This window comes from Schistocerca gregaria, chromosome 2, assembly GCF_023897955.1.
Source record: "Schistocerca gregaria isolate iqSchGreg1 chromosome 2, iqSchGreg1.2, whole genome shotgun sequence".
NCBI classification, from domain to species: domain Eukaryota; kingdom Metazoa; phylum Arthropoda; class Insecta; order Orthoptera; family Acrididae; genus Schistocerca; species Schistocerca gregaria.
The window spans coordinates 928,342,280-928,356,250 of NC_064921.1; the positions used below are offsets into that span (position 1 = coordinate 928,342,280).

The following is a 13,971-nucleotide window of genomic DNA, read 5'->3' on the forward strand; positions in this document are numbered from 1 at the left end:
GCAACCAGTTCTCATTGTTCATTTGTGTGCAGTATTCTCCAAAATGTGAAGCTCATGTTGGGAGGTTCCAGACTGAAGTAGTAGACATGTGATCCAACTCTCGACTTAACACATACAAACACTGTCCTGCTCAGATCATTTGTAATCTTGCCAAGCCGAAGTGTTGTAATTATATCAACACATGAGAACGGCCTAGGTACACAGTCTTTTTTGACATACGTGGGAGAGTTGTTTTACAAAAATGGAATTGATGAAACTGTGAACATCTACAAGCAGAACAGCACTCCAAACTTTTCTACCTTGTGCGGAAAAATGAAATTGATGAAATAATATTTAAACTGTGGATGTCTACAAATAGAACAACTCTCCAGACTAACCTGCCTTCTGTGGAAGACTTCTTGGAAAACCTCATCAACAAATTAAAAAAGTTCTTGCTCCACTCCTTCATAGACATCTAACTGTTTGAATTTCTGCAACACCTGAGACTTTTTGGCAATGAGTACGTGCTTGTATGTGATTTTGCAGAGAATTATGAATTTGGCCTGCAGGATTCGATCCAGTGATTTCACTGGAACAATGCACAGATTACTATTCATCCTTTTGTTGTTTATTAGAGACATCCAGAAACCTATAGAATAGATCACATTTTATTTGTTATCCTATCAGAATGCCATAAATATGACATGATGAGTATTTGTATTCTCCAGTGTCACTTGGTTAACTCCATGATATCCTGTTTGCATTAAACATGCAAGTACATTTATTACTTCTCAGATAGTGCTGTAGCTCAGTATAATAACTTCAAAAATTTTGCAAACATATCTTTTTATCAGAATGATTTCAATGTCTGTGGAGAGTGGCATTTCTTTGCCATATTAAATGATAAAGGTCCATGCAATGGTATCACAGGTACCATCAAGACTTGCTTCAGTGCCAGTCTGCACTGCACGTATGACACACAGATGTTGACACCCAGACAGTGGTTTTAATTGTATTCCAACAACACTTTTGTTATAAAACTAACAGTGAATATGATTAAGAAGCATCTCTCATTCAAGAGCATTTACAGCAATTGCATGTGCCCACAAGTTACATTTTGCTATTTCCATCGGCCTTAACAAAATCTAAATGAAGGTTTTCTCCAGTTTACTATGCATCAAAAGTGAGTATCTAACACAGACCCTAGAATATTCATACCTCAGTAATATCGCTGGGATTTTTTCATGCGTTTGCTGTTGGTAATTGATGGCTGGGATGTGTTTTGAATGTTAATGAAGATACCAGTGTGATTTCAACTCATTTTTATACCTGAAGAAACCTGACATTTTTACTGGTTGTAAGAAACTGAACCCAGCGTCATACCTGTCATCTTTCTGGTGTAAATATGTAGTTTGTATAAGACATATGAATCATATCCAAAGTTCTACATGCCTGTTCTAACTTAATGGATGTTACATACATCCCACCATGTTACAATGTTACGAAAAAGACAGTTGCTGCTTACGATACAGCGGATATGTTGAGTCACAGATAGGCACAAAAAAAGACTGTCACAAAATAAGCTTATGGCCACAGGGACTTTGTCAAAAATAGACGAAAACACACACACTCAAATGCAACTCTCACACACATGACAACAGTCTCTGGCAGCTGAAGCCACATTCACTGGCACACACAGTATGGCTTCAGCACCAGAGACTGTGGTGTGGTGTGTGTGTGTGTGTGTGTGTGTGTGTGTGTGTGTGTGTGTGTGTGTGTTTTGTCTTTTTTGACAGAGGCCTTGTTGGCCAAAAGCTTACTTTGTGACAGTCTTTTTGTAGTGCCTATCTGAGTAGCAACTATCGTTTTCATAACATTGTTACATTCCATATGAATTTTCCACAGTCATATTAAGTGATTTGAATAATCAGGTTATTTTATAACTATATCTTGGTGATTTTCTCATTTTTAAATGATACTAGTTTTGCTGTTTCAAAATTATTTAATGAACTTTAAATTTTCCACATGAACTTCCAAATTTGATGTATTTGTACCTCACTTGCATTTGAATAGTGACATACAGTAACACAATGTTTTCTTTTATTTGCAGGGCATTCCGACAAAATAAATTTTCTCACTTATGAAGCCCGTCTTAACCAGTTGCATCAAGTATCTTTACAACAAGAAAATCAGCTCCAACAACAATCTAGTGAACTGGAGTTAATGAAAAAGGCTCTTTTAGATGCAACATCCATGCATAAAGTTAAATCTAATGAGTCTGATGTTCAAATGTATGTTAATACTGCCACTGAGCAGCATATGAGTACATCATCAAGTTCATCATCTAGCTCCACCTTGAATACCGCTCACATGTCTGGAAAATTTTCCAGTTTTCCAGGATCTAAGGATTCATGTCTCAGCTCTCCAGAGAGATCTGTATCTATTTACATGGTAATATAAATGCAAACAGATGTTTACCTATTACAGAATCTGTTCTAGCATTCTTCAACCACCATGAAACTCTGTCTTGTGCCTTATGAATGTACTTAATATTTCATGTATAGAATTAGTTATCTACAACCTTCCAACATAAGACTGCACCCTCAACAAGATCAGATTGGGCTGTAGTTTCAGTGTATTCTATATGACATGTATAAAGTGGTATCCTCATATAAATGTGTCCCAATAACATCAATCTTGAGAATCAATTGAACAACTCTGATGGCTGTGAAACTGCAGTACCCAAAAAGAATGACCCAAATGAATCCATACTTGGAGAATATGTGTAGAACACTGCATCAGCATCTTGAAATTAAGACAAAATTACAGTCTTAGATGTATTCCCCCCAGGGGCAGTGACTTATAAAAAATATTGGAGGATCCCATACTGGGGGTCTTGCGCTGGGAAATTTTCTAAATTTTAGATGAAAAATAGTGAGTTTTGAAGTTTTTTAAAAGTATTTTAGAGTCATATGATCAACATTAGAACCCCAAAAACTGGACTCTTGATAACTCCTCACTCTGGAAAACCTGACAAGCCTGTCACATTTTTTGGCTTTGAAAAAAGAAACAAAACATAAATATGCACAGTATTTTCATAAAAATCTAATTTAATTTACACTAATAATCGTGCTTATAGACTATTACAGAGCAGTGAATATATAGCTCTGAAAAGACTGAAATTATATTTAAATAAATCGTAAACTATCATTAAAACAACAAAACATAAAATATTGCTGTCGCACAGCAATAGAACTTTGATTAATAAGTGAAATAGCTAATTCAAGCTTACTTTGAATAAGGCTCTGGGTTCATTAAATAAAAACAATATCTCAAAGTTAATGCTTTAATACAGTTAATGAAGTCAATACAGTATGCCTAATACTTTCAGTCAAAAAGTATGTAAATAGCACGTTTTAATTGAGTCTTACACCCTAAAAATATTTAAGTATTTGAAAATAACTAATACATTTTATAGTAACATAGTAATACAGTACTAAACTATTACTAATATTTCAAAACTGAAAATTTAACATTTTGTGTGTATTTAATTCTCTATTTTATAAAGATTTTTAATATTGCTCTAAACGCCATTATTAGGGCTAGAGTGTCTTTAGAAAGATGCAAATGTCGACTGTCTGACTGGATTACTGAATATGAAGTCGTTGATGACTGTTGGATATCCAATTCATCCAAAACATCTTGGTCAACCATCTGACTGGATTACTGAATATGAAGTCATTGATGGCTGGTCGGATATCCAATTCATCCAAAACATCTCAGTGGGCATGAAGAATAGCCAAGTTGTTCAGTCGCTTCTGTCCCATTGTTGATTGGAGACATGACTTCAGACATCTAAGGGCTTTAAATGACTGTTCTGCTGTTGCTGTCATGATTGGAACTACTTAGCGAAGCTTAATGCACTTCACTACTTCACATAACATTTCTCTAACTTCAGGCTCTAGTATAATGTACTTTTGTACATCACACACTTTTTTAAAGACCAGTTGTTTTTTATTAGTGATATCGGCTAATATATTCAAGTGTAAGTGCAGTCTCTCAATGTCTAGGTCATTTTTGAAGAACTCAGTTGATTTTTCCAAATTTGGTTCACTTCTGTTTACTAAAAGCAAGCACCCTTGTTCAACTGCAATGACCTGTGTGAGTCCAGTTGAAGCAAACCACTCAGTAATGCAAGATTGCACTGTTTCACAAGCTTCAATGTAAATAGCTTTGTAGTACTCCTTTGGGGTTTCGAAAGTGTGCAGTGAGCTGGCTTCGTTGTTTCCATACTTGTTTGGTATACTTTGATTCTGTGGAAGCAAAGGATCATCAACTTGTGAAGGTTTTCTTTTAAACACAATTCCCAAAAGTGTTCAACACTATCACGCCTTCCATTCAATATACAACTCAAGCCTTCATATATTTTTTCCAGATAAGCAACACTTAGATGAGGGCATTGAATTTTTTCATTGACATCCTCTACTGGGTTCATTGCATGCTCTATTTTGTCATCGACAGAAAATGTTCCAAAAAACTCTAGAAGTTCTTCAAAGTTTTTCAATATTCTCAAGATACTAGAAGCTCACATAGTCCATCGAGTCGGGTAAAGGGGTTGTAGACCAGCTTGGTTGTTGGCGTTCTCACGGCGCATGCTTCTGAAAAGTCCCATCCTTTTGTTGGATTCCCTTATAGTGTTTATTACGTTCTTGGCTAAAGCTATAATATTCCTCATAGACATAAGATGGCGGAGACTGTCTAAAACTGCTGAGTCCAAATTGTGAGCAGTGCAGTGCACATATCGTGCTTTTGGTTGTATATCCAAGACTAACTGTTTTAGTCCTTTGAATTTACCTCTCATATTTGAGACACTGTCCTCATAAGTTATACAATGACAAATCAAGACGAGCAAAAAGTCTTTTAAAATGCTAAACAGATTTTGTGATTCACTGTTGGGGTCTCGTATAAGCCAATAAATTCTTCATTGATGATTAAGGAATCATCAACAGTACGAATACAAAATGACACTTGTTCATGAATCGAAGAATTCCTTGTTTCGTCAACCATAATAGAAAAATGTTGTCTTCTTGATTGAAGCCAATACCTTTCTCAACATAGACTTTCCTATTAGATCAATGATCTTGTTTTGAATTTCGTGGAACATCCACTTATACCCCGAACGTCCTACCGTATTTACTCGAATCTAAGCCGCAATCGAATCTAAGCCGCACCTGAAAAATGAGACTCGAAATCAAGGAAAAAAAAATTTCCCGAATCTAAGCCGCATCTGAAATTTGAGACTCGAATTCAAGGGGAGAGAGAAGTTTTCGGCCGCACCTCGAAATCAAAACAAAGTTGGTCCATTGTAATATGAGACACAATTTAGGTCGAATGAATGATGATACAGCTACAGTAGTTTCGTTCGAGTCATAAGCTTAGCAGCTAAACTTTACCAGGTAGCCATTGCTATGTGTCAGGCGCTCCATCCGTATTTATGTGAGTACCCTTCCTTTTTCCGTGCTTCGTCTAGTTTGAATTAACTGCTTATTTTTCTTTGATCTGATATGTGCCGTTCTCTTTGTTATAGGTGTTGACGTCACTCTAAGCTGAAGGTGCATTACTGTACTGTGTCATGCATTGTTTGTCGCATTCTGATAATGAGTGTTTACGGCCTATCGCCATACGCGGCATGGCTTGCTTTTGTGCGGGCTACCACCGCTTACAATTAAAGAGTGGAATCCTCTCATTAGCGAAACAACGGCATGAGACTGCTACTTGTTGTTACTTACACTGTGCTTTCTTTGATAATGATCAACAAGAACCAAATAATAAACTGCGTATGATAGAAGATGTTCTGAATGAGAGTTTAGCGAAAATTTTTCTCCATTTGAAAATCTTTGCAGATGCCTCTTTAGTACATTACATTCAGCACAGAAATTAGAGTCATCTTAGATTTAAAAATCTAGTCAATTGCCGTGCTTCATTTCTGACTGTATCACTATTACGCATAAAAATAATACGAATATAAACATGACATGATATGTATATTCTTCCGCGTTTGCTGTTGTCTCACTCTAGTTTCGTAGTTTATTAGGCAGAAAGGATTTAAATGAGATAGCAGCAAACACGAAAGAATACGTGGCAAAATGTTGATATTCGTATTATTCTTATGGTGAAGGGAATACTGCATGTGATTCACAATTCATAAAAGTTCCTATTGGCAACCATCTCTGCTCACAGGTAGGAAAAAAATTCAGAATAGAGTTGGCCATATTGACAAACATCCCTGAACAGTCTCGCCAATTGGATTTTCATAGTACATTGAAACGCTGCAACATTCGAAGGTTAACAATACGGAATTTGTATCTACTTCGATGTATAATGTATGAAAACACAGTGGTTGAAACTCGGGGCAGAGGAAAAAAAGCTCGTCTTCCACCTTTTTTTTTTTTTTTTTTTTTTTTTTTTTTTTTTTTTTTTTTTTTAAAAAAAATTGACGCAGAGGTTTTGGCACCAACATTTATCTTTGTGCCTGAAAAGCATGCCTGTGTAGCGCCACATATATTCGACGGCAGAAATAGTTGTGGCGGCACCTACCAACATTTTTCAGAACTTCCGCTTACTTTGCACTCAATTCTAAGCTGCAGGCAGTTTTTTTGGATTACAAAAACCGGAAAAAATGCGGCTTAGATTCGAGTAAATACGGTAACCAATCTCTAAACTTAGGTATGTCATTCTTTCAGAGTTCCAACAATTGAAAAAAATTTGAATTTACATCTTCGTGCCCTCTAATTGCTAGTCCTTGTCAGCATAGAAATTGCACGGTAGTGAAAATTGTCTCAAGAGCTGAACGGTCTTACTTCATATCACTATCTAACTGTTAATTCAATTGGTTTCAATTGGGAGGCCACACTTCGTTTGTGATAGAATTTAGTTTCAGAACACCTTCTTTAGGCGTAAACATATTTTCATGAAGACGGAATTTTTCCAAAGCCTTTTTGCATTTAGAAAACCCTACGGAAGTAAATGCATCTTCTTTTTTTGCAGAAAATTGTAATAGATTTTTAGAATTTGCCTCTGTGCAGGTTATGCAAAAAACTTTTTTGGTAGATGCTTCATATTCTAGCCATGTGTATTTGATCTACCAAGACTTCTGAAATGATCTTCCCTTACCAGATTGTCCAGATTTCGGCTGTGAATGGTTCTCACCTGAAGATGAAGCAATTGATGACAGAATAATTGTTGGAGGTTGACTTGCAGTATCATCAACTTCCAAGCGTGCATTTTTGGTAACAAATTTATCCCTTGCAAACTTAATTCTCAATACACTTAGAGACTAAAGTAAATGAATAAAAATAGCCCACTAGACACTAAATTTGGAACACTAAACATATCTGCAGCATGTACTGAATGAAACTATCCACTCTGAATGACTGTGACAGCAGGGTGAGCTTCATATTGCCGCGTCGTCGTAATCTCTCGAAGCATCAAGGTGACGTGAGGGGGAGGGTCCCAGGTGCTTCTGCTCCAGTCCTTTTGATGATGCTGTGGCTGCAGTGCTGGCTTGCCTGCGCCAGACTTTACGACAAGGTTCACGAACGGGGACAAATTCTACGTTTTCCCACAGCACTGTAATACTGTCATGATTCTCACCACTCATTTTTAGTTAACTTGCTTACTACCATAATAATTATTTGTTTTAACTCATTACTGAATGTATTTTGAAAGGTAGCTATCGTCAACAAGGAAAATAAAAAATTCCAATGTAATTTTGTGATTTTACAAAGCATAATATAACTAATAATTTTCTTAAATTATTGGAGGGCTCCATCACCCAAAACGAGTTTTTGAGGCGGCTTGAACCCCCTCAGGCCCCATGGAGTCGGCACCTGTGATTCCCCCCTTGTTTGAGTAAGAAAGTCAGTGTTATGCCAATCTCACCCAATGCAGAGGCATCAAATGAATTTCAAACTTGACAGCAAATGCCAGAGGGCTTCATTGAAATGAAAGGGCCCAATGTAACCATCAGTGAGTTTTACTGGGGCAGAATGATAGATCCCCAGTAAATGGGTTTGGTATACTGTTACACTCTGGCCATACAGGGCATGCTACTATGGGCATATAGAACCAGTTCGTAGAAGAAGGCTGTATGAAGTGACAAATGGATAGTGGACCATGTAATGTTACAGAGCCACAGGATGATCACTTTCTTGTCCACATAGTTGTAACAGACCAAATAGCTTTTGCCACAGTGGTGGCTTGGCACTGGAGCACTGCGGTGGGGATGGATCAAACTGTATTGATTGTACAACTCCAGCTACCGCAGAATTGTGAAATTTTTGTCATTGCATAGGCTTCCATTGGTCAAACACACTTTTGACTGCAATTAGCATGTGAGTGCCATTGTTGGTGTATCTTTTAGCAAAATGTGATGCCCACTACAATGATGGTTAATTTTGTGTTAAACACTATCATAATGACCAGAATCTGCCACCCTACATTACTGTGTGATACAGTAGACAAACTTGAAGTGTGATGTTTTGGTGTGCTAGTAGATAGAACATGTGATCTTGTCTCGTATGTATTGAAATCAGTGTGAATATGAACTATCACATTAATGAAGTTTTAGGTACTGTCCTCCCCTCTCCGTTTAGCAACTCTACATGCCACATTTGAACACAACAATGCCGAGTCACATGGGTGATGAGTGCAAGTCTTCTTCTAAGAAGGGTTCCACAAATTCTGGGTTGTTGGGTTCCAAACCTTCTTCATGAATATCCCAATATGTATCAAATTACTATTTCTCTGGACTTTATTTTTTGTTATGATGCTCCAGGAAAGGGCTCACTGATGGCCAGTAATGAGATATAGGTTTCAAATGCTAATGGAGAGACAAATGGGTGCTCAAATTTAGATGTCAAACTGCCTCGTAATAATAATAATAATAATAAAACCATGCCAGCCAGAAAGATTATTGCTTCAGTTTCTTGGTACACTAAAGGAATCTTGTTTGTAATTTTTATGGAATATTGAAGGTCAATCAATTCAGTAACTTCCCATGAGACTTTTAGACAACTGAGAGAGCCATTCAAAACAAGCAATTCAATTTTTTGACTACCAGTGTCATGTTTTGTGTTTAGTGCTCAGTCACATTTTGTGTGGCAAACAAAAGAATTTTTTTAACTTCTAGCCTATCACCTGGCCTTTTTCCTAAATGATTCCCACGTGTACAAGCACATGCTAATGTTACTTTGTTACCAACATTTTTGCTCTGATAAAGAACTTCAAGATGATGTCACAAGCGGGCTGCAGTCACAGACAGTAGAAATTTATATAGAGGGAGCTTGTCAACTTCAAAGAGATATGATAAATATTAAAATTTGATTGATATGTAAAGAGGTAATATGAAGCTGTAGTTTCAATATTTTTCTAATAAATTTGCTTTAAATTCTAGTATCTTATAAATAGCCTAATGGAGGCTTGTTATCAAATTGCTCTCATGTTGGGTACTTACAGTTGGATTCATATTTACTGAAGACGACTTGGCAATGACAAGTTGTAGTTGAACATTCTTAAGTTAGGTTTTTGCTTTCTGTGGTGATCATAGAACTATTAAAATGAAATTTTGTATCTCTTATAATGTTGTTATGATTTCCTAACAGCTGGTACACAGAAGCTAATACTGATTAGTTACAGTCAAGTGTATTAAATGAACTCCTCCTTACACAGACAACTCTGTGTGAATGATTAGTTGATTTGACAGAACATTATGCAAAACATAATTGTTACAGAATTTATAGATCAGACAAAATAGTAATATTTCATGTAGAACTCAGCAAGTTTGACACACATACACACACACACACACACACACACACACAGTGTTCTCTTGTAACAGATATTCTATGTAATCATTCAAAATGTATTAATATGTGTCTTGTGTAGATCATATATGTTGTGCTTTATTTTCAAAAGCCATATAGGTACATGCAGATTAAGTTTAAAATATGATCTACACCTAAACAGAAATGTGCTGTCTTTTGTTTCGTACTGACACTATATACATTCAACAGCTTCATTTTCTTCCCTACATATCCCAGGTTCAGGGGAAGGATCAAGATAACAAACTGAATGCATCCCCTGTGGCAACAAAATTTAAGAAAAGGCATGAAATACATAAGAAAGAAAAGACAATAGAGGAACATGTAACAGAGAAAGATGAAGAACAAAAAAAGGAAGAGGTGGATGGTGATGAGGAGGCGGAGGATGAGGAGGAGGAGGAGGAGGAAGAAGAAGAAGAAGAAGAAGAAGAAGGAGGTGATAACTCTGAAACATCTATTACCTCTGAATTGGTCAAGAAGGCAACAGATCCTGACGACCTTCAGCAGAAGTGAGTATCTGTGCATGCTTCAGCCCATCCAAGGTAAAACATTGTGAAATTCCAATTTTCTCAAGCAAGTCCAAAAAGTTACCCTTTCTTCTTTTGCTGAGTTATTTAGCCCTGCTATCTTCATTCTTTCAGTTAAATAGTGTGTGTGACATTTGCTACATTATTAACTCCATAAGATTTCGATTTTTGTAGAGGACATTCCATAAAAGCATCATGTAAGCAATGAAAAACATCACTAATTAATACCTCTTATGTCACCTTTTCTTGTAAGGGGCTTCACAATGTCCTACTATAATCTATCTGGAAAAATTGTCTGTACTAGTGATGCATTTATGGTTTCCATTGGTGTAATGAATATCAGCTCTCTTTCAAAATGGGTAAGTGCAAGGTAATACCCATAAATCAGAAAAACTGTGCAGGAGGGTCTTTATTAAATGATTAGCTATAAGCTTCTGGAGTCAAATTTAATTCCTAGGGGCAATACAGCAAACCAACGTGCACAATCAACAAGCACAGCAAACCAAAATGGTTCTCTGAAAAATGTTTTACTTGGTGGTGAAATGTGTCAACTATCTAAAAGAGCTTCTTTTGCAATTTTAAACCTCCAGTAAAAACATATACAAGCAACCACTTGAATAGAGGTGAGATTAATACTAGCAATTAAAGCACTGCAGGCACTATATAACATGTCTAATGACTCGCAATGCCAACACAGTACTCCAAAGTTCAGAGCACCAGATCACCATAGAAACACCTGTCCAATATTGCTACTGGACACCTCACACCCCACAGGATGTCTGCACATTGCAGCACGTCAGAATGAGGTGTCTTATTCAGCCTGCACTGCTTGCTCAGTTCCATCATCAGTCTCTTGTGACTGCCACATGGAGAGCTACTGTGAGCACCAGAGTCTTCCACGCCACTTCGTGTCCCACTCACCAACCTCCAACTCTATTCACGCCCTACCTCTCATCCAGAGCACTGCTTAGAAGCCTTTTCCTTGCCACAGAGCACGCCTGCTCCAGGTTTCCGCCATCGATGTTGATGGAGTCAATTGCTCCCACAGAGAAATTGATAGAGATGCATCACCACTGACAGCATTATGTTTAAAACTTGTCCGTCTTGATATATGGAACACAGTAGATCAAATTGAATTTGGGGTTATGCCGCTCATTCACCTGGCACTTTACTATCATGGACATCGAAGAGGCAATTATAGCAGCGGATCTCTTGGAACATTACCACCTCTTGCTGAATGTAGCCAACATTCGCCTGGTTGACAGCATTACTGGACTGATGATGGCTGCAGGATTTCATCACAGTGCAACTGTGCACAGTGCTAAACTGGTGCAGGTGTGTGATGAGGAGTACACCTCTCTGCCAAGACAATGCCCTAATTATTACAAACCTCCAGGTGCACTTGAGCAAGCTCTACACAATAGGTGCATCACATAGAAACCACAGATGGTCCGCCAGTATCTTCCAGGCCTAGGTGTTTGCACCAAATTAAGTGGCTGTTGCTAAAGCTGAATTCAACATAATGCTTAGCGAAGGAATAATCCAACCAACAATTAGCCCTTGGTCATCTGCTCTGTACCTCGCTCCATATCGTGATTTTTCTATGCTCAACTCTAGAACTATGCCCAGTTTCTATCCTGTGCCCTTGTTGCTAGACTAAAATTGCACGTTACATGGAGCAACAATATTCAGAATTTTGGACTGCGCCAAAGCTTACACGCAGATTCCTGTGATGCAGAAAGACATCTTGAAAATGGCAACTATTACTCTGTTTTTAATATGTGAAAACTTTTTAATTTATTTTGGTCACAGAATGCTGTTCAAACCTGGCAAAGATTTATTGATGCTGTCCTGCAATGCCTGCCATTTTGGTTTGCATGCCTCAATGACTTACACGTGTTTTCAGCTAACAAGGAGCAACATCACCAGCACCTTAACAAAGTATTCAGTCATTTGGAACAGTATGGTGTGATATTAAACATGGCCAAGTGCATGTTTGGGCAATCCGAATTCATATTCCTAGGCCGCCAGTTATCATCTGCAGGCTCCCTACCATTAACTGAGAAAGTCGAAGCCATCCTGTAGATACCAAGGATGTCAACAATTAAGGAATTATGCTGGTTCCTGGGGACGTTGAACTTTTACTGCCACCATCTACCACCTGCAGGAACCATTAAGTATGGCACTCACCTAAAGGTCAGAGACAGCGCCCCACTGCAGTGGACAGTGGCAGTGTTCTCGCTTCCAATGTCTCAAAGCAAATTTTGGCAAATTCAGCACTGCTTGTACACCTCTAACTTGACGCACCCTTGATGTTAGTAATCTTTCAAAGTCATCAGTGTGGCTTTGTAGAAGTTGTTGGATGGTTCACGGCAACCGCTTGCGCACTTCTCATATAAATTGCCACTGTTACTGCAGAAGTGGAGTGCCTACAACTGTGAAGTCCTGGCTGTGTATGAGACAGTTAAATGCTTCGGCTCGCAGACAGAAGTGAGAGAATTTATGATCTACATGGATCACAAACCTCCTAATCTACACCTTCAAGCAGAATAGCAAAACTGCTCCCCTCCATCATTCAGTCCTCTTTGAGTTTATAAGCCAGTTTAGTACAGACATTTAACACATTTCTAGCATTAACAATGTAGTGGCTGACTCTTTCAGGTATCAGCAATGTTTCACGACCTATCAATTTTCTGGAACAGGCCCAGGCTCAGCAGGAAAACCAAGTGCTCCAGACTTCCATCACCAATGTCACTTCAATGCTAAACTTACAACTTGTCAGCATTTCTGGCAAAGATGCCCAACAACATTGTGATGTTTTGCAAAGAAGATCATGCTCATAGCTGCCAGCCAGCAGACAGTCTCCATAATTTGTCATCAGTGTATCTGATGGGTTTGGGATTCTGGATGTTTAGGAAGGATTCATCTAGTTGGCCCATGAATAGGTTGGCATAGGATGGTGCTATGCAGGTGCCCATAGCTGTACCCTGGATTTGTTTTTAGGTAATGCCTCCAAAGGATAAGTAATTTTGGGTGAGGTTATAATTGGTCATGGGGACTTGGAAGGAGGTTGTAGGTTTGGAAACTGTCAGGTGTTGGGAGGTGTAGTGTTCAATAAAGGTAAGACCATGGGCATGGGGATGTTAGTGTAAAGGAATCTGGTTCAGATTCATTGATGGCATCTTCATGATCTAGATCGATGGTGAGGACATTCTATCCACATTCCTCCAGAACCTCATTACCTTCTCTCCTATTCCTATGCAAACCAACAAGCTACCTTCCTCGATGTCAACCTCCACCTTAAAGGTGGCTACATCAGTATCTCCATCAAACCTACCAACCATTAGCAAAACCTCCATTTCGACAGCTGCCACACGTCCCATATGAAGAAGTCCCTTCTACGCAGCCTAACCACCCGTGGCTGCTGCTTATGTATTGATGAGCAGTCCCTCTTTAAACATACTGAGCGTCTCACTGAGACCTTCACAGACTGTAGCTCTCCCCCGACCCCCTTCCTCCTACAACCTTGTACAAATTCAGATCTCCCGTGCTGTATCTCTCCATCTACATCTACATCTACATCC

General features: G+C 38.3%; 1 protein-coding gene across 2 annotated transcripts in view; it reads left to right on the forward strand.

The window, feature by feature from the left end:
- Positions 1-13,971, forward strand: part of LOC126335357 (cilium assembly protein DZIP1-like) — a 249,019-nt gene that overhangs the window by 89,686 nt on the left and 145,362 nt on the right. For both annotated transcript variants that reach the window (XM_049998546.1, XM_049998547.1), the window contains 2 exons: positions 2,090-2,430; positions 10,080-10,369. In XM_049998546.1, the coding sequence (XP_049854503.1) occupies positions 2,090-2,430; positions 10,080-10,369 (631 nt within the window). The remainder of the gene's footprint in view (positions 1-2,089; positions 2,431-10,079; positions 10,370-13,971) is intronic.